Raw genomic sequence first — 24,542 nt, forward strand, 5'->3', positions numbered from 1 at the left:
AATGTCTAACACCGAGACAAGCTCAGTGGTCTTTATTTTTTAATTCATTTAATTCTTTTGTTACTAAAAAACTAGAGTTGAGCAATGTCCGAGTTGAACGGTTCACCAATTTCAAACTTGAGTGATTTTGGGCGGTGTTCGAGTCGTTCGACGAACTCGAACGATTTGCTTCAAGTTCGGCAGTTCGAGTTACCGTTCGATAATGGTTCGATCACCAAAAGCGTGGCTTTTCACAGTAAGGCTATGTGTACACGTTGCGTATCTGCATGCGTCCTGCGTCCCCAGCACAATCCCTCTCTCTTTCCTACTCACCGATCATGGACGCGAGGCTGCACGGCTGTCACAAAGCTCCGGCGGCTTTTCCTCTTTTGAAAATGGCTGCCGCTTCATTATTCAATCAGGTATTCCCTCGTTCCCTGGGACGTCACTGAGGTAATGCCTGCGTGTGCGGTGATGATGGGGGTTGTAGTGCCTGCTGTGTGCGAGGATGATGAGTGCCGTAGTGCCTGCGTGTGCAGTGATGATGGGGGTTGTAGTGCCTGCGTGTGTGCGGTGATGAGAGTGGTACTGCCGGTGTTTGCACACCCATCTGCCCATCCACCCGCCCATCCTCCCATCCATCCATCCGCCCATCCATCCGCCCATCCATCCATCCATGCACCCGCCCATCCATCCATCCGCCCATCCATCCATCCACCTATCCGCCTATTCATCCATCCGTCCATCCATCCATCCGCCCATCCATCCATCCGCCCATCCATCCATCTGCCCATCCATCCATCCGCCCATCCACCCATCCGCCCATCCATTCATCCGCCCATCCATCCATCCATCCATCCGCCCATGCATCCATCCATCCGCCCATCCATCCATCCGCCCATGCATCCATCCATCCGCCCATTCATCCATCCATCCACCCATCCATCCATCCGCCCATCCAGTCTATGTGAAAAGAGATGGAAGACACTCACCAAATATGCGGTAAAAAAAGCTGTTTTATTCGACCATCAGGTTAGGGGGAAAGGCATGGCCTTTCATTGGAATGAGCACTGTCGCCAGAATGCAAGGAAATTTACAAGCCATATAATGCGTGTATAAACCAGAAATAGGAAGATTGAGCGGTTAGCTCGCTGAATGGTGCCAGTGTTTCCTCCTTTCACCATCCATCCATCCATCCTTGCAGCTGAACAATCTGCTTCTAGATGCTCTACTGCAGTATAGAGGTCAAGATTACCAAATCTTCCCATGCTTCTCATTAGAGGCAGTGGCTCAATGGATAGAGCCTGCACCCAAGGAAAGTTAGTTCACGAGTTCGAGTCCCGGCCGTCCCGGTACAGAATTTAATTTATTTATGCACTGAGAGGAGGAGCCTGACATCAGCTGTGAGCTGCGGGACACACCTCTAAAATCGGAGCAGTTCACGGAATGAGGATGCATTGCTCTCTCCTCTCTCTCTTCTCTTTCTCTCTTTTCTCTCTCTCGCTCTTCTCTCTCTCCCTCTCTCTCTTTTTCTCTCTCTCTCTCTTTCTCTCTCTCTTTCTCTCTCTCTTTTTCTTTCTCTCTCTCTCTCTTCTCTCTCTCTCTCTCTCTTTTTCTCTCTTTCTCTCTTTTTTTCTCTCTCTCTTTCTCCCTCTCTCTCTTTTTCTCTCTCTCTTTCTCTCTCTCTTTTTCTCTCTTTTTCTCTCTCTCTTTTTCTCTCTCTCTCTTTTTCTCTTTTTCCCTCTCTCTCTCTTTTTCTCTCTCTTTTACTCTTGCTCTCTCTTTCTCTCTCTTTTTCTCTCTCTTTTTCTCTCTCTCTTTTTCTCTTTCTTTTTCTCTCTCTTTTTCTCTCTCTTTTTCTCTCCTTTTCTCTCTCTTTCTCTATCTCTCTTTTTCTCTCATTTTCTCTCTCTTTTTTCTCTCTCTCTCTTTTTCTCTCTCTCTCTCTTTTTCCCTCTCTCTTTTTCTCTCTTTTTCTGTCTCTCTCTTTTTCTCTCTCTTTTACTCTCGCTCTCTCTTTCTCTCTCTCTCTTTTTCTCTCTTTTTCCCTCTCTCTTTTTTTCTCTCTCTCTCTTTTTCTCTCTTTTTCTCTCTCGCTCTTTTTCCCCTCTCTCCTCTTCTCTCCTCTTCTCTCTGCTCTCTCTCCCTCTCTCTTCTCTTTCTCTCCTCTCTCTTCTCTCCTCTTCTCTCTCTCTTCTCTCTCTCTCTCTATCCCCCTCTCTTTTCTCTCTCCTCTCTCTTCTCTCTCTCCTCTCTCTCTCCCTCTCTCTCTTCTCTTTTCTCTCTCTTTTCTCGCTCTCTTTTCTCTCTCTTTTCTCTCTTTTTTCTCTATCTTTTCTCTCTCTTTTCTCTTTATCAGACCTGGCGATGATCAGCTGATGCGGTCACCTGACGAAATCAGCTGACACTATAAGTCGAGCGGTGAGGCCGGCTCTTTACCACCCAGCCGGCTAAACTATCAGCTGCTGCTGTCGGACAGAAGTCTGCACAGAAGTGTGTATTTTTTTTTTTTTGCACTGATGCATCAGCTGATTGTATAAAAGCCGTTTATACAATCAGATGCTGTGTCATGTGATTCAGGCCCTTGAACCTGACATCATCTGATCGCTTTAAGATGGAGTCACTAATTGTGTTGTGTTTTATTTCTAATAAAAATATTTTTTTGTAAGTTGTGTTTTTTTTTATCTGTACTAGAAATTCATGGTGGCCATGTCTAATATTGGCGTGACACCATGAATTTCGGGCTTAGGGCCAGTTGATAATATACAGCTAGTCCTAACCCCATTATTACCCAGCGAGCCACCAGGGCAGCTGGAAGAGTTGGCTACAGCGCCAAAAGATGGCGCTTCTATGAAAGCACCATTTTCTGGGGAGGCAGCGGACTGCAATTGGCAGCAGGGGTGCCCAGAAAGCTTAGGCACCCTGCGCTGCGGATTCCAATCCCCAGCTGCCTAGTTGTCCCTGGCTGGACACAAAAATTGGGCGAAGCCCACGTCATTTTTTTTTTAATTATTTCATGAAATTCATGAAATAATTAAAAAAAAAAAAAGGGCTTCCCTATAGTTTTGGTTCCCAGCCGGGTACAAATAGGCAGCTGGGGGATGGGGCAGCCCGTAGCTGCCTGCTGTACTTGGCTAGCATACAAAAAACATGGCGAAGCCCACATCATTTTTTGGGGGGGCTAAAAACTCCTGCATACAGTCCTGGATGGAGTATGCTGGATTCAGGTCTAGACTTTGACTTGGCCATTCTAACACCTGGATACGTTTATTTGTGAACCATTCCATTGTAGATTTTGCTTTATGTTTTGGATCATTGTCTTGTTGGAAGACAAATCTCCGTCCCAGTCTCAGGTCTTTTACAGACTCCAACAGGTTTTCTTCAAGAATGGTCCTGTATTTGGCTCCATCCATCTTCCCATCAATTTTAACCATCTTCCCTGTCCCTGCTGAAGAAAAGCAGGCCCAAACCGTGATGCTGCCACCATCATGTTTGACAGTGGGGATGGTGTGTTCAAGGTGATGAGCTGTGTTGCTTTTATTGCAAACATATCGTTTGGCATTGTGCCCAAATAGTTCAATTTTGGTTTCATCTGACCAGAGCACCTTCTTGCACATATTTGGTGTGTCTCCCAGGTGTCTTGTGGCAAACTTTAAACAACACTTTTTATGGAAATCTTTGAGAAATGGCTTTCTCCTTGCCACTCTTCCATAAAGGCCAGATTTGTGCAGTGTACTACTGATTGTTGTCCTATTGACAGACTCTCCCACCTCAGCTGTAGAACTCTGCAGTTCATCCAGAGTGATCATGGGCCTCTTGGCTGCATCTCTGATCAGTCTTCTCCTTGTTTGAGATGAAAGTTTGGATAGACGGCCAGGTCTTCGTAGATTTGCAGTGGTATGATACTCCTTCCAATTCAATATGATCGCTTGCACAGTGCTCCTTGGGATGTTGAAAGTTTTGGAAATCTTTTTGTAACCAAATACGGCTTTAAACTTCTTCACAACAGTATCACGGATTTAAACTTCTTCACAACAGTATCATGGACCTGCCTGTTGTATTCCTTGGTCTTCATGATGCCATCTGTGCTTTAAACAGAACACTGAGACTATCACAGAGCAGGTGCATTTATACAGAGACTTGATTACACACAGGTGGCTTATATTTATCATCATCAGTCATTTAGGACCACATTGGATCAGAGATCCTCAATGAACTTCTGGAGTGAGTTTGCTGCACTGAAAGTAAAGGGGACGAATAATATTGCCCCACTTTACAGTTATTTATTTTTTAAAAAAGTTTAAAATAAGCAATAAATTTCGTTCAACTTCACAATTGTGTCCCACTTGTTGATTCTTCACCATAACATTACAATTTGTATCTTTATGTTTCAAGCCTGAAATGTGGGAAAAGGTTGATAAATTTAAGGGAGCCGAATACTTTCGCAAGGCACTGTATACATAAATATCCAACCAATACTAACACCAATAGAACACATGTTTACTTATACATAATCCACAATAACATGTAGTTGCATTCCTTACAACAACTACATCCTTAAAGGCATGGCACAAATAAATTCAATCCCAAGTTTGACAACTGTGGGTCCAGGGAACAGGAGGTTCACTGCAATGGTAGCAAGATAGTCTACAACTTAGTATATACCAGAATCATTTCTCCCTCATAGACGATGTTAAGTATACATTGAGTTTCAGTGTGTTAACCCCTTAACGACCCATGACGTACTGGGTACGTCATGGATCGTGTGCAGTTAATCCCCGCCCCCTGCCAAGGGCAGGCGGCGGCGATCCGCGTACATATCAGCTGTTTTCAACAGCTGACATGTGTGCCTGCTAGTCGCGGGTGGAATCGCTTCCACCCGCGGCCATTAACCCTTTACATCTCACTGCCAAAATCTGGCAGCGAGATGTATATGTGCGCCGCCATGACAGTCACTAACCCCGCCCCCCATCGGAAGTCACGTGACATGATCACGTGACTTTCGGTGGTTGCCATGGTAGCACAGGGTCATGTGATGACGCTTGTAGCTAACATGAGTCACTTCCTCTCAATGCCGGAATACAGCTAGCATTGAAAGTAAAGCACCAAATTTGCAGTTCTCAGCTCTGTAGCTGTGATCTGCAGATAGGGTAGAGCGATCGGATTGCTGATCGCTATAGCCCCCTAGGGGGACTAGGAAAATAAAAAAAAAAGTTAAAAAAAGTTTTAAAAAATAAAAAAAAAAAATAAAAGTTCAAATCACCCCCATTTCACCCCATTGAAAATTAAAGGGTTAAAAAAATAAAAAATATACAGATATTTGGTATCGCCGTGTTCAGAAATGCCCGATCTATCAAAATATAAAATCAATTAATCTGATCAGTAAACGGCGTAATGGCAAAAAAATCCAATCGCCAAAATTAAGTTTTTTGGTCGCCGCAATTTTTGCGCAAAATGCAATAATAGGCGATGAAAATGTAGCATCTGCGCAAAAAAGGTAATGTTAAAAATGTCAGGTCGAGACACAAAAAATAAGCCGTCACTGAGCTATAGATCCCAAAAAATAAGAACGCTACGGGTTTTGGAAAATGGCGCAAAACGTGCGCCACTTTTTTTGGACAAGCTTGTGAATTTTTTTCAACCCCTTAAATACAAGTAAACCTATTCATGTCTACAAACTCGCACTGACCTGAGCCATCACATAGATACATCAGTTTTACCATATAGTGAACACGGTGAATAAAATATCCAAACTATGGTACAATCACACTTTTTTTGCAATTTTTCCGCACTTGGAATTTTTTTGCCATTTTCCAGTACAATATATGGTAAAACTTATGGTTTCATTTAAAAGTACAACTCGTCCCGCAAAAAACAAGCCCTCATATGGCAAGATTGACAGAAAAATAAAAAAGTTACGTCTCTCGGAAGAAGGGGAGCAAAAAACAAAAACGCAAAAACGGAAAGTGCCCGGGAGCTGAAGGGGTTAAAGTGTCAGTGGATGCAGCAATCAACAAGGCATTGGATGCAATATATTAAGGTGCCAGTGCAAAAATAAAAATGGGTACCTCCCTTATCCATGATTATAATGGCTTAGAAAAAACTAATAAAACACAAACCAAAAACAAAAATACTTAAGAATGAACTAGTAAAAGAATTCTCCTTACAATTCTTAGAAATAATCTCTGGCATTAAAATACCTCTCTTATGGAATAATAAGGTTCTAAAAAAAATTCAAAGATATTCACAATGGCACAGAATTTATTTTTTTACAAGACTTAAAAAAGAAAATCTTAATCTTAGACTCTGACTTCTTGATACTCTCACTCAGAAAAGCTCAAGACTTAATATAAATAAACACCCTCTATCGATAGTCATTAATCTTCTCTTCTGTAACCAAAACAGTAACAGTAAGATCATTTGGAAAACAAGTAACATATACGACTTTATTAATGAAGACACTTCATTTGAAAAAAAATCTTATATGTCTAATTGGAAGAAGGACCTAAATAAATCATTCACAACAAAAGAATGTCAAAATTGTTTAAAATGGACATACAAATCCAATATCTGCGCCAACCTCTATGAATTCTACTGCAAAACTATGACAAGGTGGTATTTCACTCCGGTGAAACTAAATAAAGCATTCCCAAACCGCTCTCCTCTGTGCTGGAGAGGTTGCAACCTCAATGGAGATATTCTACATATCTTCTGTCTTGCCCAAAACAAGGTAGTCTTTGGTTGGATGTATCCAAGCTCATCAACAAAATTGCACAATCCATAGTTAACATAACACCACAAATGGCACCACCTACTCTCTTTGGATATAACAACGCTCAACCTGGTATTTAACTCTATCCTAATTCACATACTCCTTGTTATAAAAAAAACTCCCTTGCAGCAAATTGGAAGAAATCAATATTCCCATCAATTCATGATATTGTTGACAAAATGTGTTTACATAACCTACATGAGAGGAGTCACGCAATTTTTAATAACCTTTTCCCAGCTTATTACTGGAGCTGGCAACCCTGGATAAATAATTTCCCTTTATCCTGAAATGATTGTTTTCTCTTCTTTTTTTCTTTCTTTCTTTTTTTCTTTCGCCACACTCTGATTTCTAATATTGTATTCCTCTATATAACTGTTACGTTCAATTAATTGTTTTTATCTTTTCCTTCTTTAGGATTGTACTTTAGAAATGTGTAATTTACATTATATTTTAACAGTTATATTTTCGCAATTTATATAAATATCCACCCCCTTTTTTTTCTCCCCTTCTTCCCCTGTTTTCCCAATAAAAGTTTACTTTCCCATTTCTCCCCCCATTCCCATACCCATTAACTATATTGTTTTACTATGTATGTTTACAATATATTCCTCAAAAATTGTAATCTACTTCCTTATTCTTCCCATTACCCAGTTGTAATTCAAATAAAAAAAAAAATTAGAAATGAAAAAGAAAATGTTGCGACTTCCAAATCAATTTACACCAAAATTGCGAAATTGTTGGTGAAATTGCTTGGATGAATATGGTCTAGGATACTAAAAACATAAGTATAAACATAAACAGATACAAAATTAATCTCACACATTTATGAAAATGTGTCCATTTTTCTACATGCAAGGAAAAAAACTATGTGAATGAGGCCTAATTGTCAGTTTTCGATATAAGTTCAAAGCAAACACATCAGTTACCATTTCAACATGTGCATAAGCGTCAAATACATGTTTTCTTTCTGTTACATCATTATCTTAAAGGAAACTTGACACTTTAGAAATGTATTAAAAAAAACTGTGGAAAAACATTATGTTATCATTTTTAAAGTGATTAATTGGAATATGTAATAAAATATCAGCTAAAACATACCTGCGGAGAAGATGGATTGAATGCTACATTGATGACAGATTCCGAGTGTTCTGGAAGCTTGTGCAGGTATGTGCTGGAATGTGTATCATAAATGTATGTCTGAAATGAAATATGGATACACAAGAATAAGCATGTTGAAAATAATATGTTTTTGTAAGTAATGTCAATTAAAGAGGTTTTCCCATCTCGACAACACTTCTAAATGAGGACTCATTTATGGTAAAGTACAAATACACACACTTCATTTACAGTTATTGATGCAAGAAAGTTGTTGTCTGCTTTACGTTGGTTGGTTATCAAAAATAAGGGTATCCAATGCCTTTTTTTTAATTATTTATTTAAATAAGTTAAAAAACAGTGTGGGGTCCCACCTATTTTTGATAACCAGCCAAAGTAAAGCAAACGGCTGAGGGTTGCAGCCCACAGCTGTCTACTTTAGCTGATCTGGTTATACAAAATAGGGGGGACCCCCACGCTGTTTTTTTAAATTCATAAATTGGTGAAGGAGGAAGTATGGGAGAGTCTTTATTCAAATAAACTATTTTTCGTGTGTGTGTGTTTTTTTTTTAGCCGTATACTTACCGAGTTAGTAATGGGGGTATCTGATTGGTGGCTCTCTATTACTTACCCCAGATGCCAATTTAAATCTGACATCAACCCCAAAAAGTATTGCCCTGTGTACGGTGGCAATCGGGAAGAGCCAGGCAAAGTGTCTGAATTGGCACATATAATGTATTTACAACTTCGGGGTGGCTGCGGGCTGCTAGCGTGATAACACTGGTCAACTCACAAAAAATATCATCAAAGGTAATATGTCTGTTTTATGGAGTTCGATGTGCTGATTCCAAAAAATATACTTATTTTTGCTCTATCACATAAAGTTTTTGAGATAGAAGTATTTTTGTTATTACGTTATTTTTGCATTTTCAATGTATGCTGGGCCACTCATGTGATATGCTCAAGTTATTCAAATGGTCTTCGTGACTGGTTGAATATGAGGAAAGTGGCTATGCCATTTACTATTCCCAAGATTTGGTGAGAACCCAAAAATCATAGTGATGACTGCTACGTTTGTTTTGTCAAACTGAAGGGCTTTTCTACAAAGAACAAACATAAGATTAATTACCCTGAACTTGAATCTGCAATTAGGCCAGTTCCACATGATGGTACCTTGCCAGTTCCTGTACCACTGTTGTGTGGCTTGAATGAAAATGAAGTCGAATATGAAAACTATGGAGCTCAAGCTACTGGCGAAGACATGGAGCCCTCAAGTCAAGGTATGTACCTGATGGAGCAGCCAGAACGCTTTACTCAACATGAATTAAATGATCTCTTCAGAGACCTTTCATTATCAAAAGATAAAGCTGAACTTCTTGCATCTATGCTGAAACAAGAATCTTCTCCTTCATGATGATGTCAAAGTGTGTTATTACCAAAGCAGAAGTAATACTTTAACACAATTTTTCACAGTTGATGGACCAATGGTGTACTGTAACAATGTGATTGGCCTCTTTGAAGAACTGAATCAAGACTATTTTGTTGCAGATTGGCGATTGTTTATTGACTCATCCCAGAGAAGTTTGAAAGCAGTGTTGCTTCACAATGGAAATATGAAACAATCAATCTCTATTGCTCACTCATGTCATCTAAAGGAAAGTTATGAAAATCTGTCAGTTCTTTTGGATGCTATTCAATATAAGCATCATCAATGGAATATCTGTGGAGATTTGAAAGTGATTGGTCTGCTAATGGGAATGCAAGGAGATTTCACTAAATATTGTTGCTTCTTGTGTTTATTGGACAGTAGAATTGCAGTAGATCATTATGTTCGTTGTGATTGGGGACAGAGAAACATCTATGCTCCAGGTAGAGACAATGTTCAGCATAATCCTTTAGTTGCTCTAATAAAAATCTTTCTTCCTCCACTACATAGAAAGTTGGGATTGATTAAAAACTTTGTAAAAGCCATGGCAAAGACAAATTCACAAGGGTTCCAGTACATTTCACAGAAATTCTCCAGCATTTCACCAGCAAAACTGAAGAAAGGGATATTTGTTGGTCCTCAGATCAGAGAGCGTATGAAAGATGATGTGTTTGAAGGAATTCTAAATGATAAGGAATTGAGATCTGCGAAAAGCTTTAAGTGGATCTCTGAAAAAGTCTTAGGAAAAAGTAAATCTCCAGAATATGTTGAAGGTGTGGAGGAACTGCTAAATGCATACCAGTGTCGTGGATGTCGCATGTCTCTGAAAAGGCTCTTTTTGCATTCGCATTTAGATGTCTTCCCTCGCAATCTTGGGGATGTAAGTGATGAACACGGCGAGTGCTTTCACCAGGACATTAAAGTAATGGAACACCGCTACCAGGATTTTTAGAATGACTTAATGATGGCAGATTACTATTGGATGCAATATAGGGACAACCCTGAAAAATCGTATCAACCACAGTCTAATGTCAAGTACTATTAATTTCTGCTCATATTTCGGTTTTTATTTTGCATGTGAAATTATTTTAGTTCAATAAAAACTGTTTTGTAAGGTGAAGCATTTTTTTCTGATATGTAGATTACTGTTTTCTTAATGTCGCTGGTATATTTCCTATACCTTATAATAATGATGCTACTCCATGGAAAATATACGTGCTACAGAAAAACTATATACATTTTTGAATCAGCAAAGTTACGATACAGCATATCACTGCTGAAAAAAAAAAAAATTTTAAATTTAACTTTTACTTCAATCACTAAAATCGTGGTCAGAATCACAAACAACATAAATTGAATTAAAATAATTTGGCCCCTCTTGACAGTGGCCCAAATAACACCGCACATAAATAATTGGATTTATCTTACCAACTTATTCTCTTCAATGGAGTTTTTTAGGGTCCATTAATTAGCAAGACCTCAATACAGAAGGTCTGAAAAATGTCTCCCGACGCGTTTCAATCAACACTTCAGGGGAGTATTCAAATGCCTCTTAGGTCCCATAAAGACACGGACCTTGCATTTATATAATCTGCTGTAATAAATGCATATATAGAAAAGATCAGCATATCAGCAATACAAAAATTTGAACATCCCTGTGTGGGACAACTCACCATTTTATAACTCTGTTCAAGATAGAAATGCGGTAATTCCAAAAACAGGTACTAATTACAGAGGGCCTGTCACCTCTAAAAACATGCTGCAATAAATACACAATAGATTCCTATCAGTAAAGTCAGCGGTTATCTTATCTTAATCCATTCAGCCAAATCACTGGGAACTCACCACATGGTATGGAGGCCTGTGCCTCTTGCCCTATCAATCAGCTGTTGCCAACAATGGAGTTTAAATACTCCCTCCTCATCACAGCGTGTGACGTCATTTCCCTATTCTCAAGCATACAGCAGCAGTCAGGTGACCGGATATGACGAGCGCTGTTATATCGTCGCTATAGCAACATGTCTCCATTCTCAAAGACCCGGCAGTCAGGTGACCGGATGTGACGAGCACTGTTATGCCGTCACTACGGTAACATGTCTCCACTCTCAAACACACGACAGTCAGGTGACCGGACGTGCCGAGTATTGTTATACTGTTGCTACGGCAACAACATGCCTTCTCTCTATTCTCCATATATAGCAATCATGTGGCCGGATGTGACGCGCGCTGTCACGTCGTCCATTTCAATCACCTAGGGTGCCGTACCAGAATAACCTGCGGTCATCATAGCAAGCAGATGACCGGAAATGGCGCATATTGTTTATGCAGTTGCCATAGCAATAAACACCATCCTTGCTCACAGATCGCCCAGCCGGTCACATGGCCCACAGTAACCTATCATTATATGCTTTAGTTCTTATAGCAATTTTCTCCTATTTAAACATGTGATTTTCAAAGGACGAGTGAATCACCACCCCCACAGTAATCACATGACAATGCATCACACTACCAAAGAGAATAGAATGACGTCATTATTTGTATGATTTATTGCAGCACTTCATAATAGTTTCTAAACTGATACCACAGTATAATGAAGGTAACAATATGTACACCTTCTTCATTGATTATGATCTGGAATTTATACCCGCAAAAAAACGGTTAATCCAATATCTTTCACAATCAAACAGACAGGGGGGAGGGTGAAGCCAAGCTGTATCACCACAATCTCACCACATCACCCATTTTATACATGCAGATGGAGGCCTACAGACTCCATTATTTCTTATACTACAGCATGTCATCCAGATAGAAACATGGAGGTTCCACTGCCCATTTTTACTACTCATCAGGGCCACCTTACAAAAGGTATCTCAAAAAAGACTTCTGTTTAAAATTATTTAATAATCCACACCTAAATTAAAAAGTGTAATACTAGTTTGTCATTACGTACCAAAACCATGGAAAAATTATATTGAAGAGACACATTGATCAATAAAGACCACCCCCCAATAATAATTAAGCATTCGGGGCGAAAATCATCAGGTTAGGTTATAGAGCTAGAAGGATAGAGGTGAAACCCATACAAGATTAATGCTAAACCTCCACTTGCTTGAAATTCTGGCCCTACTTATCATGTGGGGGTCGGCGCCATAGGACAGAACGGTGGGTGGGCGCCCCCACTCGGCCGTCGTCTTGCCCTCCTAACTACATAAAAGCTAACCACCGCTAAACAAAGGGTGCAAAAGAGAGTTCCTCATTCAACCCATTGGGATAGAGTGTCTTTAACCAAAATATCCATCTAGATTCTTGTTGTAATAATCTCCTATCCCAGTCACCCCCCCGGGAGGTGGTCTAATGTGATCAATGACCTGAAAACCAATAACCGAAGGATCCCCACCGTGCATATTGTTAATGTGTCTGGCTAACGGTGTGTCATTATTCAATCTGATGTCCCTGAGGTGTTCCCCAACCCTCCGTCTGAGTTCCCTGCGGGTTTTGCCCACATATTCAAGTTTACAAATGCATGTCGCCTTGATGATGTATTCATGGTGTGGAAAGGCAATGAGGAGGAATTGAAAGAATTTATGAAGGATCTGAACAACAATGATTTGGGTCTCTTCTTCACGTATGAAACTGATAAATATAAGCTTTCCTTCTTGGATTTGATGATAGAGAAGGATTCACAGGGTAATTTGATGACGAGTACCTATCGTAAGCCCACGTCCACAAATTCACTGCTAAGGTGGGAAAGCAATCATCCATTCAGTTTGAAGAGGGGTATCCCAAAGGGACAATTTGCTAGGATCCGCAGAAATTGTTCAGAGGAGGCACAATTTCTTGAACAATCAAAAGATTTGGAAAATAGATTTCTTGAGAGAGGGTATCCGAGAGGAGTAGTAAGTAAGGCGGCTGCAGACATTGAGAAAGCACAGAGGATAGATCTGCTGTACCCCCCAAAAACAAAGACGAAGGAGGATAAAAATGAGATAATAAGATTCATCACGACATTTGATAATGGAGCATCAGGGGTTAGGAGGATCCTTGAAAAATATTGGCCCATATTAAAAATGGATAATGATATAGGAGGTCTACTTCCGGATCGACCATCCATTACATACAAAAAAGCAAGATCGTTAAAGGACCGTTTGGTCCATAGTTTTTCTGGCACCACAAAAAACCTTTTTTCCTAATTCTACACTAAAAGGATGTTACAAATGCAGTGGTTGCGTCGCCTGTGGTTCAATCATTGTTGGTAAAAAATTCCAGAGCCAGGTAACTGGGAAGGAATATGACATCAGATCATTCATTAATTGTAAAACACAGGGAGTGATATATAAGGCGACATGCATTTGTAAACTTGAATATGTGGGCAAAACCCGCAGGGAACTCAGACGGAGGGTTGGGGAACACCTCAGGGACATCAGATTGAATAATGACACACCGTTAGCCAGACACATTAACAATATGCACGGTGGGGATCCTTCGGTTATTGGTTTTCAGGGCATTGATCACATTAGACCACCTCCCAGGGGGGGTGACTGGGATAGGAGATTATTACAACAAGAATCTAGATGGATATTTTGGTTAAAGACACTCTATCCCAATGGGTTGAATGAGGAACTCTCTTTTGCACCCTTTGTTTAGCGGTGGTTAGCTTTTATGTAGTTAGGAGGGCAAGACGACGGCCGAGTGGGGGCGCCCACCCACCGTTCTGTCCTATGGCGCCGACCCCCACATGATAAGTAGGGCCAGAATTTCAAGCAAGTGGAGGTTTAGCATTAATCTTGTATGGGTTTCACCTCTATCCTTCTAGCTCTATAACCTAACCTGATGATTTTCGCCCCGAATGCTTAATTATTATTGGGGGGTGGTCTTTATTGATCAATGTGTCTCTTCAATATAATTTTTCCATGGTTTTGGTACGTAATGACAAACTAGTATTACACTTTTTAATTTAGGTGTGGATTATTAAATAATTTTAAACAGAAGTCTTTTTTGAGATACCTTTTGTAAGGTGGCCCTGATGAGTAGTAAAAATGGGCAGTGGAACCTCCATGTTTCTATCTGGATGACATGCTGTAGTATAAGAAATAATGGAGTCTGTAGGCCTCCATCTGCATGTATAAAATGGGTGATGTGGTGAGATTGTGGTGATACAGCTTGGCTTCACCCTCCCCCCTGTCTGTTTGATTGTGAAAGATATTGGATTAACCGTTTTTTTGCGGGTATAAATTCCAGATCATAATCAATGAAGAAGGTGTACATATTGTTACCTTCATTATACTGTGGTATCAGTTTAGAAACTATTATGAAGTGCTGCAATAAATCATACAAATAATGACGTCATTCTATTCTCTTTGGTAGTGTGATGCATTGTCATGTGATTACTGTGGGGGTGGTGATTCACTCGTCCTTTGAAAATCACATGTTTAAATAGGAGAAAATTGCTATAAGAACTAAAGCATATAATGATAGGTTACTGTGGGCCATGTGACCGGCTGGGCGATCTGTGAGCAAGGATGGTGTTTATTGCTATGGCAACTGCATAAACAATATGCGCCATTTCCGGTCATCTGCTTGCTATGATGACCGCAGGTTATTCTGGTACGGCACCCTAGGTGATAGAAATGGACGACGTGACAGCGCGCGTCACATCCGGCCACATGATTGCTATATATGGAGAATAGAGAGAAGGCATGTTGTTGCCGTAGCAACAGTATAACAATACTCGGCACGTCCGGTCACCTGACTGTCGTGTGTTTGAGAGTGGAGACATGTTACCGTAGTGACGGCATAACAGTGCTCGTCACATCCGGTCACCTGACTGCCGGGTCTTTGAGAATGGAGACATGTTGCTATAGCGACGATATAACAGCGCTCGTCATATCCGGTCACCTGACTGCTGCTGTATGCTTGAGAATAGGGAAATGACGTCACACGCTGTGATGAGGAGGGAGTATTTAAACTCCATTGTTGGCAACAGCTGATTGATAGGGCGAGAGGCACAGGCGTCCATACCATGTGGTGAGTTCCCAGTGATTTGGCTGAATGGATTAAGATAAGATAACCGCTGACTTTACTGATAGGAATCTATTGTGTATTTATTGCAGCATGTTTTTAGAGGTGACAGGCCCTCTGTAATTAGTACCTGTTTTTGGAATTACCGCATTTCTATCTTGAACAGAGTTATAAAATGGTGAGTTGTCCCACACAGGGATGTTCAAATTTTTGTATTGCTGATATGCTGATCTTTTCTATATATGCATTTATTACAGCAGATTATATAAATGCAAGGTCCGTGTCTTTATGGGACCTAAGAGGCATTTGAATACTCCCCTGAAGTGTTGATTGAAACGCGTCGGGAGACATTTTTCAGACCTTCTGTATTGAGGTCTTGCTAATTAATGGACCCTAAAAAACTCCATTGAAGAGAATAAGTTGGTGAGATAAATCCAATTATTTATGTGCGGTGTTATTTGGGCCACTGTCAAGAGGGGCCAAATTATTTTAATTCAATTTATGTTGTTTGTGATTCTGACCACGATTTTAGTGATTGAAGTAAAAGTTAAATTTAAAAAAAAAAAAAAAAAAATTTTTTTTTTTCAGCAGTGATATGCTGTATCGTAACTTTGCTGTCTGAAACTGATTTATGTAATTAATTATCCAGTGGCTATACTTATATTGAATTTATTCAACATGGCAGGTTTCCTAAGCACAGGTTTGGACATAGGCTCTTGGACCAACGAAGCGAAAGATGTATTTTCAGAAAAGACGTATGTGCAGAAAAAATACACTCCCACCCTGAACGGCGCATTTCGGGAACTAACTAAGATCTATAAGAATAGAATAGCCTCATGGTGGGAAGTGCAATCTTTGGAAGTCTACTTGCGTGATAAAATTGTTCCTAGACATTTGAGAATCTCCCTGCAGCCAGGTTTTCGTTATAGGAGTCAGGAATTAGCTGCAAAATGGGAGAAAGAGGCTACAGAAAGCTCTCTTAGGTTGATGGCATTACTTCTAGAAGAAGAGAGAAAGAACCTTGCAGATCTTGAGGTGGCGCTTAAAGAGCAGATTGAAATAACTAATACGTTTTCAAAAGAAATAGATTTTTCAGGAAAAGAAAAGATATTACAAAGTACAATTGAGAAATATCAATACCATCTTAAGGATAAGAAGCATAAATTTTATAATAGAGATCTTCAGGATTTCAGAGAGAATAAAATCTATAATTTTGCCCCTCCACGCTATATAAAACCAAGTGAAACTGAGTGCTCAACAACAGATACAGATGTGTCTGACTCAGAAGGTAGGAATATGGGAGGGAGAGGCAGAAAGAAAAAGAACTTTGGAAATGGTAGAGGAAGGTTCAATCAACCCTATCAGAATGGCCATTTTTTAGAACAAAGAGATTACTTCCTAAGGAACAGAACAAATCGAGGGGGATTCCAGAATCCCCAAGATCTAACCAAGTAGTGAACCTATCAAGTAGGGCATTATCCACTGCAGATTTAAGTGTATTAGGTAAGGGTCTTTCATTCGTACCTACGACGGATTATAATGATTTTGACAGCATTAAGGATCTCAGTCTTTTTGTGAGGAAGCTAAAATGGAAGAAATTCTATATCAGAGATAATAAGAGAGTTTGTTCTGACTTGGGGATTTCGGATGACATCCTGGAAGATGTAAGACTCCTGTTTAATTTGGACAAGATGGGACCAGATCTGACTGGGCGAGGGCCCTTTACAGATCTTAAATTGAAGAGCAAAAAAATGCCACCTGCACAGAGTGACCTGAGTGCAATTGATGTCTTTTCTAATCTTGTCTCTCATGAACTGGAAAGGCTGAAACCGGATCATCATGTTAAATTCAACCTAACTAGGGAAGAGATGAAGAGTCTGGATGCCTTGGGTAAAGCTACAGATGTTGTTATCAAACAATCGGATAAAGGGGGGAATACCGTTGTGATGGACCGGGAAAAATATGTAAAGATGTGTTATGACATTCTGGGGGACCAGAATGGGTATAAAAAATTGGGGTCCAATCCTTTACAACGGTATTCGAAGGAACTGAATTCCCTACTCCTGGATGCCCTGGATAGGGGTTTGATAAGCAAAACTGAATATGAATTTCTTTACCCTAGGCATCCGGTAATGGCCACATTTTATAGTCTGCCTAAGTTGCATAAAGGAGTTGACCCCCTTAGGGGGAGACCCATAATATCTGGGGTTGATAATCTAACGCAGAATCTGGGGGTCTATCTGGATGTCATTCTGAAACCTTTTGTCCTTGGTCTGGGTTCCTATTTGTCAGATACAACTGACTTGCTTAAAAAAATTGGAAGGACTCTCTTTTGAGGAAGGAACGCTCCTTGTTGGGATCGATCAAAAACAGGAGAACAAAAAGTGGCTAATATGCAAAAAATTACAAGTATTTATTAAATAGTAATCAATTCATTACAAATATATCGTGGAGAAGATGAAACAGACATGAAAAAACACTGGCACAAAGAATGGTAACACGGTTAATGTAGAAAGCTGCACAAAATGTTAGAATGATACAATGCAATGCAGTAACGATGTAAGTACATGATCAATCATAAAAACATACCCAGTGCAGCCAGATTAACAAATAGTAAAGTGCCGATAGTGCAGAGGTCTGGATACCCCCCTAGGAAGCTTACCCTTCCTAGGGGGGTATCCAGACCTCTGCACTATCGGCACTTTACTATTTGTTAATCTGGCTGCACTGGGTATGTTTTTATGATTGATCATGTACTTACATCGTTACTGCATTGCATTGTATCATTCTAACATTTTGTGCAGCTTTCTACATTAACCGTGTTACCATTCTCTGTGCCAGTGTTTTTTCATGTCTGTTTCATCTTCTCCACGATATATTTGTAATGAATTGATTACTATTTAATAAATACTTGTAATTTTTTGCATATTAGCCACTTTTTGTTCTCCTGTTTTTGACTGTTGCCTGTGGTTTGCAGCTCTTTCCACGGTTTCTACTTTGTTGTTTTTTCCGTGGTTCTTTTAAATTGAAATCATGTGTAGTGCCTAATGGATTGCTACGGTATTCTAACTTGTTGGGATCGATGTTGAATCTTTATATTCATCCATTCGTCATGATCTTGGTTTAACAGCTGCCAAATATTTTCTGAAGGGAAGGGGGGTCCAGTGTGAGGAACACTCTAACTTCGTTTTGGATATTCTCAAATTTTGTCTAACACACAACATTTTTTCCTTTGATGGCCACACCTTCCACCAACTCAGGGGCACAGCGATGGGGAGTCCATGTGCCCCATCGTACGCAAATCTGCTCCTGGGTTGGTGGGAGGAAACGGTGGTCTTCAGAGAGGATCGTGAATCTGTCAATGAAAAGATTGGCATCTGGTACAGATTTATTGATGATGTATTCATGGTGTGGAAAGGCAATGAGGAGGAATTGAAAGAATTTATGAAGGATCTGAACAACAATGATTTGGGTCTCTTCTTCACGTATGAAACTGATAAATATAAGCTTTCCTTCTTGGATTTGATGATAGAGAAGGATTCACAGGGTAATTTGATGACGAGTACCTATCGTAAGCCCACGTCCACAAATTCACTGCTAAGGTGGGAAAGCAATCATCCATTCAGTTTGAAGAGGGGTATCCCAAAGGGACAATTTGCTAGGATCCGCAGAAATTGTTCAGAGGAGGCACAATTTCTTGAACAATCAAAAGATTTGGAAAATAGATTTCTTGAGAGAGGGTATCCGAGAGGAGTAGTAAGTAAGGCGGCTGCAGACATTGAGAAAGCACAGAGGATAGATCTGCTGTACCCCCCAAAAACAAAGACGAAGGAGGATAAAAATGAGATAATAAGATTCATCACGACATTTGATAATGGAGCATCAGGGGTTAGGAGGATCCTTGAAAAATATTGGCCCATATTAAAAATGGATAATGATATAGGAGGTCTACTTCCGGATCGACCATCCATTACATACAAAAAAGCAAGATCGTTAAAGGACCGTTTGGTCCATAGTTTTCTGGCACCACAAAAAACCTTTTTTCCTAATTCTACACTAAAAGGATGTTACAAATGCAGTGGTTGCGTCGCCTGTGGTTCAATCATTGTTGGTAAAAAATTCCAGAGCCAGGTAACTGGGAAGGAATATGACATCAGATCATTCATTAATTGTAAAACACAGGGAGTGATATATAAGGCGACATGCATTTGTAAACTTGAATATGTGGGCAAAACCCGCAGGGAACTCAGACGGAGGGTTGGGGAACACCTCAGGGACATCAGATTGAATAATGACACACCGTTAGCCAGACACATTAACAATATGCACGGTGGGGATCCTTCGGTTATTGGTTTTCAGGGCATTGATCACATTAGACCACCTCCCAGGGGGGGTGACTGGGATAGGAGATTATTACAACAAGAATCTAGATGGATATTTTGGTTAAAGACACTCTATCCCAATGGGTTGAATGAGGAACTCTCTTTTGCACCCTTTGTTTAGCGGTGGTTAGCTTTTATGTAGTTAGGAGGGCAAGACGACGGCCGAGTGGGGGCGCCCACCCACCGTTCTGTCCTATGGCGCCGACCCCCACATGATAAGTAGGGCCAGAATTTCAAGCAAGTGGAGGTTTAGCATTAATCTTGTATGGGTTTCACCTCTATCCTTCTAGCTCTATAACCTAACCTGATGATTTTCGCCCCGAATGCTTAATTATTATTGGGGGGTGGTCTTTATTGATCAATGTGTCTCTTCAATATAATTTTTCCATGGTTTTGGTACGTAATGACAAACTAGTATTACACTTTTTAATTTAGGTGTGGATTATTAAATAATTTTAAACAGAAGTCTTTTTTGAGATACCTTTTGTAAGGTGGCCCTGATGAGTAGTAAAAATGGGCAGTGGAACCTCCATGTTTCTATCTGGATGACATGCTGTAGTATAAGAAATAATGGAGTCTGTAGGCCTCCATCTGCATGTATAAAATGGGTGATGTGGTGAGATTGTGGTGATACAGCTTGGCTTCACCCTCCCCCCTGTCTGTTTGATTGTGAAAGATATTGGATTAACCGTTTTTTTGCGGGTATAAATTCCAGATCATAATCAATGAAGAAGGTGTACATATTGTTACCTTCATTATACTGTGGTATCAGTTTAGAAACTATTATGAAGTGCTGCAATAAATCATACAAATAATGACGTCATTCTATTCTCTTTGGTAGTGTGATGCATTGTCATGTGATTACTGTGGGGGTGGTGATTCACTCGTCCTTTGAAAATCACATGTTTAAATAGGAGAAAATTGCTATAAGAACTAAAGCATATAATGATAGGTTACTGTGGGCCATGTGACCGGCTGGGCGATCTGTGAGCAAGGATGGTGTTTATTGCTATGGCAACTGCATAAACAATATGCGCCATTTCCGGTCATCTGCTTGCTATGATGACCGCAGGTTATTCTGGTACGGCACCCTAGGTGATTGAAATGGACGACGTGACAGCGCGCGTCACATCCGGCCACATGATTGCTATATATGGAGAATAGAGAGAAGGCATGTTGTTGCCGTAGCAACAGTATAACAATACTCGGCACGTCCGGTCACCTGACTGTCGTGTGTTTGAGAGTGGAGACATGTTACCGTAGTGACGGCATAACAGTGCTCGTCACATCCGGTCACCTGACTGCCGGGTCTTTGAGAATGGAGACATGTTGCTATAGCGACGATATAACAGCGCTCGTCATATCCGGTCACCTGACTGCTGCTGTATGCTTGAGAATAGGGAAATGACGTCACACGCTGTGATGAGGAGGGAGTATTTAAACTCCATTGTTGGCAACAGCTGATTGATAGGGCGAGAGGCACAGGCGTCCATACCATGTGGTGAGTTCCCAGTGATTTGGCTGAATGGATTAAGATAAGATAACCGCTGACTTTACTGATAGGAATCTATTGTGTATTTATTGCAGCATGTTTTTAGAGGTGACAGGCCCTCTGTAATTAGTACCTGTTTTTGGAATTACCGCATTTCTATCTTGAACAGAGTTATAAAATGGTGAGTTGTCCCACACAGGGATGTTCAAATTTTTGTATTGCTGATATGCTGATCTTTTCTATATATGCATTTATTACAGCAGATTATATAAATGCAAGGTCCGTGTCTTTATGGGACCTAAGAGGCATTTGAATACTCCCCTGAAGTGTTGATTGAAACGCGTCGGGAGACATTTTTCAGACCTTCTGTATTGAGGTCTTGCTAATTAATGGACCCTAAAAAACTCCATTGAAGAGAATAAGTTGGTGAGATAAATCCAATTATTTATGTGCGGTGTTATTTGGGCCACTGTCAAGAGGGGCCAAATTATTTTAATTCAATTTATGTTGTTTGTGATTCTGACCACGATTTTAGTGATTGAAGTAAAAGTTAAATTTTAAAAAAAAAAAAAAAAAAAATTTTTTTTTTTCAGCAGTGATATGCTGTATCGTACCTTTGCTGTCTGAAACTGATTTATGTAATTAATTATCCAGTGGCTATACTTATATTGAATTTATTCAACATGGCAGGTTTCCTAAGCACAGGTTTGGACATAGGCTCTTGGACCAACGAAGCGAAAGATGTATTTTCAGAAAAGACGTATGTGCAGAAAAAATACACTCCCACCCTGAACGGCGCATTTCGGGAACTAACTAAGATCTATAAGAATAGAATAGCCTCATGGTGGGAAGTGCAATCTTTGGAAGTCTACTTGCGTGATAAAATTGTTCCTAGACATTTGAGAATCTCCCTGCAGCCAGGTTTTCGTTATAGGAGTCAGGAATTAGCTGCAAAATGGGAGAAAGAGGCTACAGAAAGCTCTCTTAGGTTGATGGCATTACTTCTAGAAGAAGAGAGAAAGAACCTTGCAGATCTTGAGGTGGCGCTTAAAGAGCAGATTGAAATAACTAATACGTTTTCAAAAGAAATAGATTTTTCAGGAAAAGAAAAGATATTACAAAGTACAATTGAGAAATATCAATACCATCTTAAGGATAAGAAGCATAAATTTTATAATAGAGATCTTCAGGATTTCAGAGAGAATAAAATCTATAATTTTGCCCCTCCACGCTATATAAAACCTAGTGAAACTGAGTGCTCAACAACAGATACAGATGTGTCTGACTCAGAAGGTAGGAATATGGGAGGGAGAGGCAGAAAGAAAAAGAACTTTGGAAATGGTAGAGGAAGGTTCAATCAACCCTATCAGAATGGCCATTTTTTAGAACAAAGAGATTACTTCCTAAGGAACAGAACAAATCGAGGGGGATTCCAGAATCCCCAAGATCTAACCAAGTAGTGAACCTATCAAGTAGGGCATTATCCACTGCAGATTTAAGTGTATTAGGTAAGGGTCTTTCATTCGTACCTACGACGGATTATAATGATTTTGACAGCATTAAGGATCTCAGTCTTTTTGTGAGGAAGCTAAAATGGAAGAAATTCTATATCAGAGATAATAAGAGAGTTTGTTCTGACTTGGGGATTTCGGATGACATCCTGGAAGATGTAAGACTCCTGTTTAATTTGGACAAGATGGGACCAGATCTGACTGGGCGAGGGCCCTTTACAGATCTTAAATTGAAGAGCAAAAAAATGCCACCTGCACAGAGTGACCTGAGTGCAATTGATGTCTTTTCTAATCTTGTCTCTCATGAACTGGAAAGGCTGAAACCGGATCATCATGTTAAATTCAACCTAACTAGGGAAGAGATGAAGAGTCTGGATGCCTTGGGTAAAGCTACAGATGTTGTTATCAAACAATCGGATAAAGGGGGGAATACCGTTGTGATGGACCGGGAAAAATATGTAAAGATGTGTTATGACATTCTGGGGGACCAGAATGGGTATAAAAAATTGGGGTCCAATCCTTTACAACGGTATTCGAAGGAACTGAATTCCCTACTCCTGGATGCCCTGGATAGGGGTTTGATAAGCAAAACTGAATATGAATTTCTTTACCCTAGGCATCCGGTAATGGCCACATTTTATAGTCTGCCTAAGTTGCATAAAGGAGTTGACCCCCTTAGGGGGAGACCCATAATATCTGGGGTTGATAATCTAACGCAGAATCTGGGGGTCTATCTGGATGTCATTCTGAAACCTTTTGTCCTTGGTCTGGGTTCCTATTTGTCAGATACAACTGACTTGCTTAAAAAATTGGAAGGACTCTCTTTTGAGGAAGGAACGCTCCTTGTTGGGATCGATGTTGAATCTTTATATTCATCCATTCGTCATGATCTTGGTTTAACAGCTGCCAAATATTTTCTGAAGGGAAGGGGGGTCCAGTGTGAGGAACACTCTAACTTCGTTTTGGATATTCTCAAATTTTGTCTAACACACAACATTTTTTCCTTTGATGGCCACACCTTCCACCAACTCAGGGGCACAGCGATGGGGAGTCCATGTGCCCCATCGTACGCAAATCTGCTCCTGGGTTGGTGGGAGGAAACGGTGGTCTTCAGAGAGGATCGTGAATCTGTCAATGAAAAGATTGGCATCTGGTACAGATTTATTGATGATGTATTCATGGTGTGGAAAGGCAATGAGGAGGAATTGAAAGAATTTATGAAGGATCTGAACAACAATGATTTGGGTCTCTTCTTCACGTATGAAACTGATAAATATAAGCTTTCCTTCTTGGATTTGATGATAGAGAAGGATTCACAGGGTAATTTGATGACGAGTACCTATCGTAAGCCCACGTCCACAAATTCACTGCTAAGGTGGGAAAGCAATCATCCATTCAGTTTGAAGAGGGGTATCCCAAAGGGACAATTTGCTAGGATCCGCAGAAATTGTTCAGAGGAGGCACAATTTCTTGAACAATCAAAAGATTTGGAAAATAGATTTCTTGAGAGAGGGTATCCGAGAGGAGTAGTAAGTAAGGCGGCTGCAGACATTGAGAAAGCACAGAGGATAGATCTGCTGTACCCCCCAAAAACAAAGACGAAGGAGGATAAAAATGAGATAATAAGATTCATCACGACATTTGATAATGGAGCATCAGGGGTTAGGAGGATCCTTGAAAAATATTGGCCCATATTAAAAATGGATAATGATATAGGAGGTCTACTTCCGGATCGACCATCCATTACATACAAAAAAGTAAGATCGTTAAAGGACCATTTGGTCCATAGTTTTCTGGCACCACAAAAAACCTTTTTTCCTAATTCTACACTAAAAGGATGTTACAAATGCAGTGGTTGCGTCGCCTG

General features: G+C 40.2%; 1 protein-coding gene across 1 annotated transcript in view; it reads right to left on the reverse strand.

Moving 5' to 3' along the window:
• WDR27 (WD repeat domain 27) overlaps positions 1–24,542 on the reverse strand; it is a 954,066-nt gene that overhangs the window by 239,937 nt on the left and 689,587 nt on the right. The window contains exon 23 of the mRNA XM_075339621.1: positions 7,850–7,948. Coding sequence (XP_075195736.1) covers positions 7,850–7,948 — 99 coding nt within the window. The remainder of the gene's footprint in view (positions 1–7,849; positions 7,949–24,542) is intronic.

This window comes from Anomaloglossus baeobatrachus, chromosome 3 (assembly GCF_048569485.1).
Source record: "Anomaloglossus baeobatrachus isolate aAnoBae1 chromosome 3, aAnoBae1.hap1, whole genome shotgun sequence".
Lineage (NCBI taxonomy): Eukaryota > Metazoa > Chordata > Amphibia > Anura > Aromobatidae > Anomaloglossus > Anomaloglossus baeobatrachus.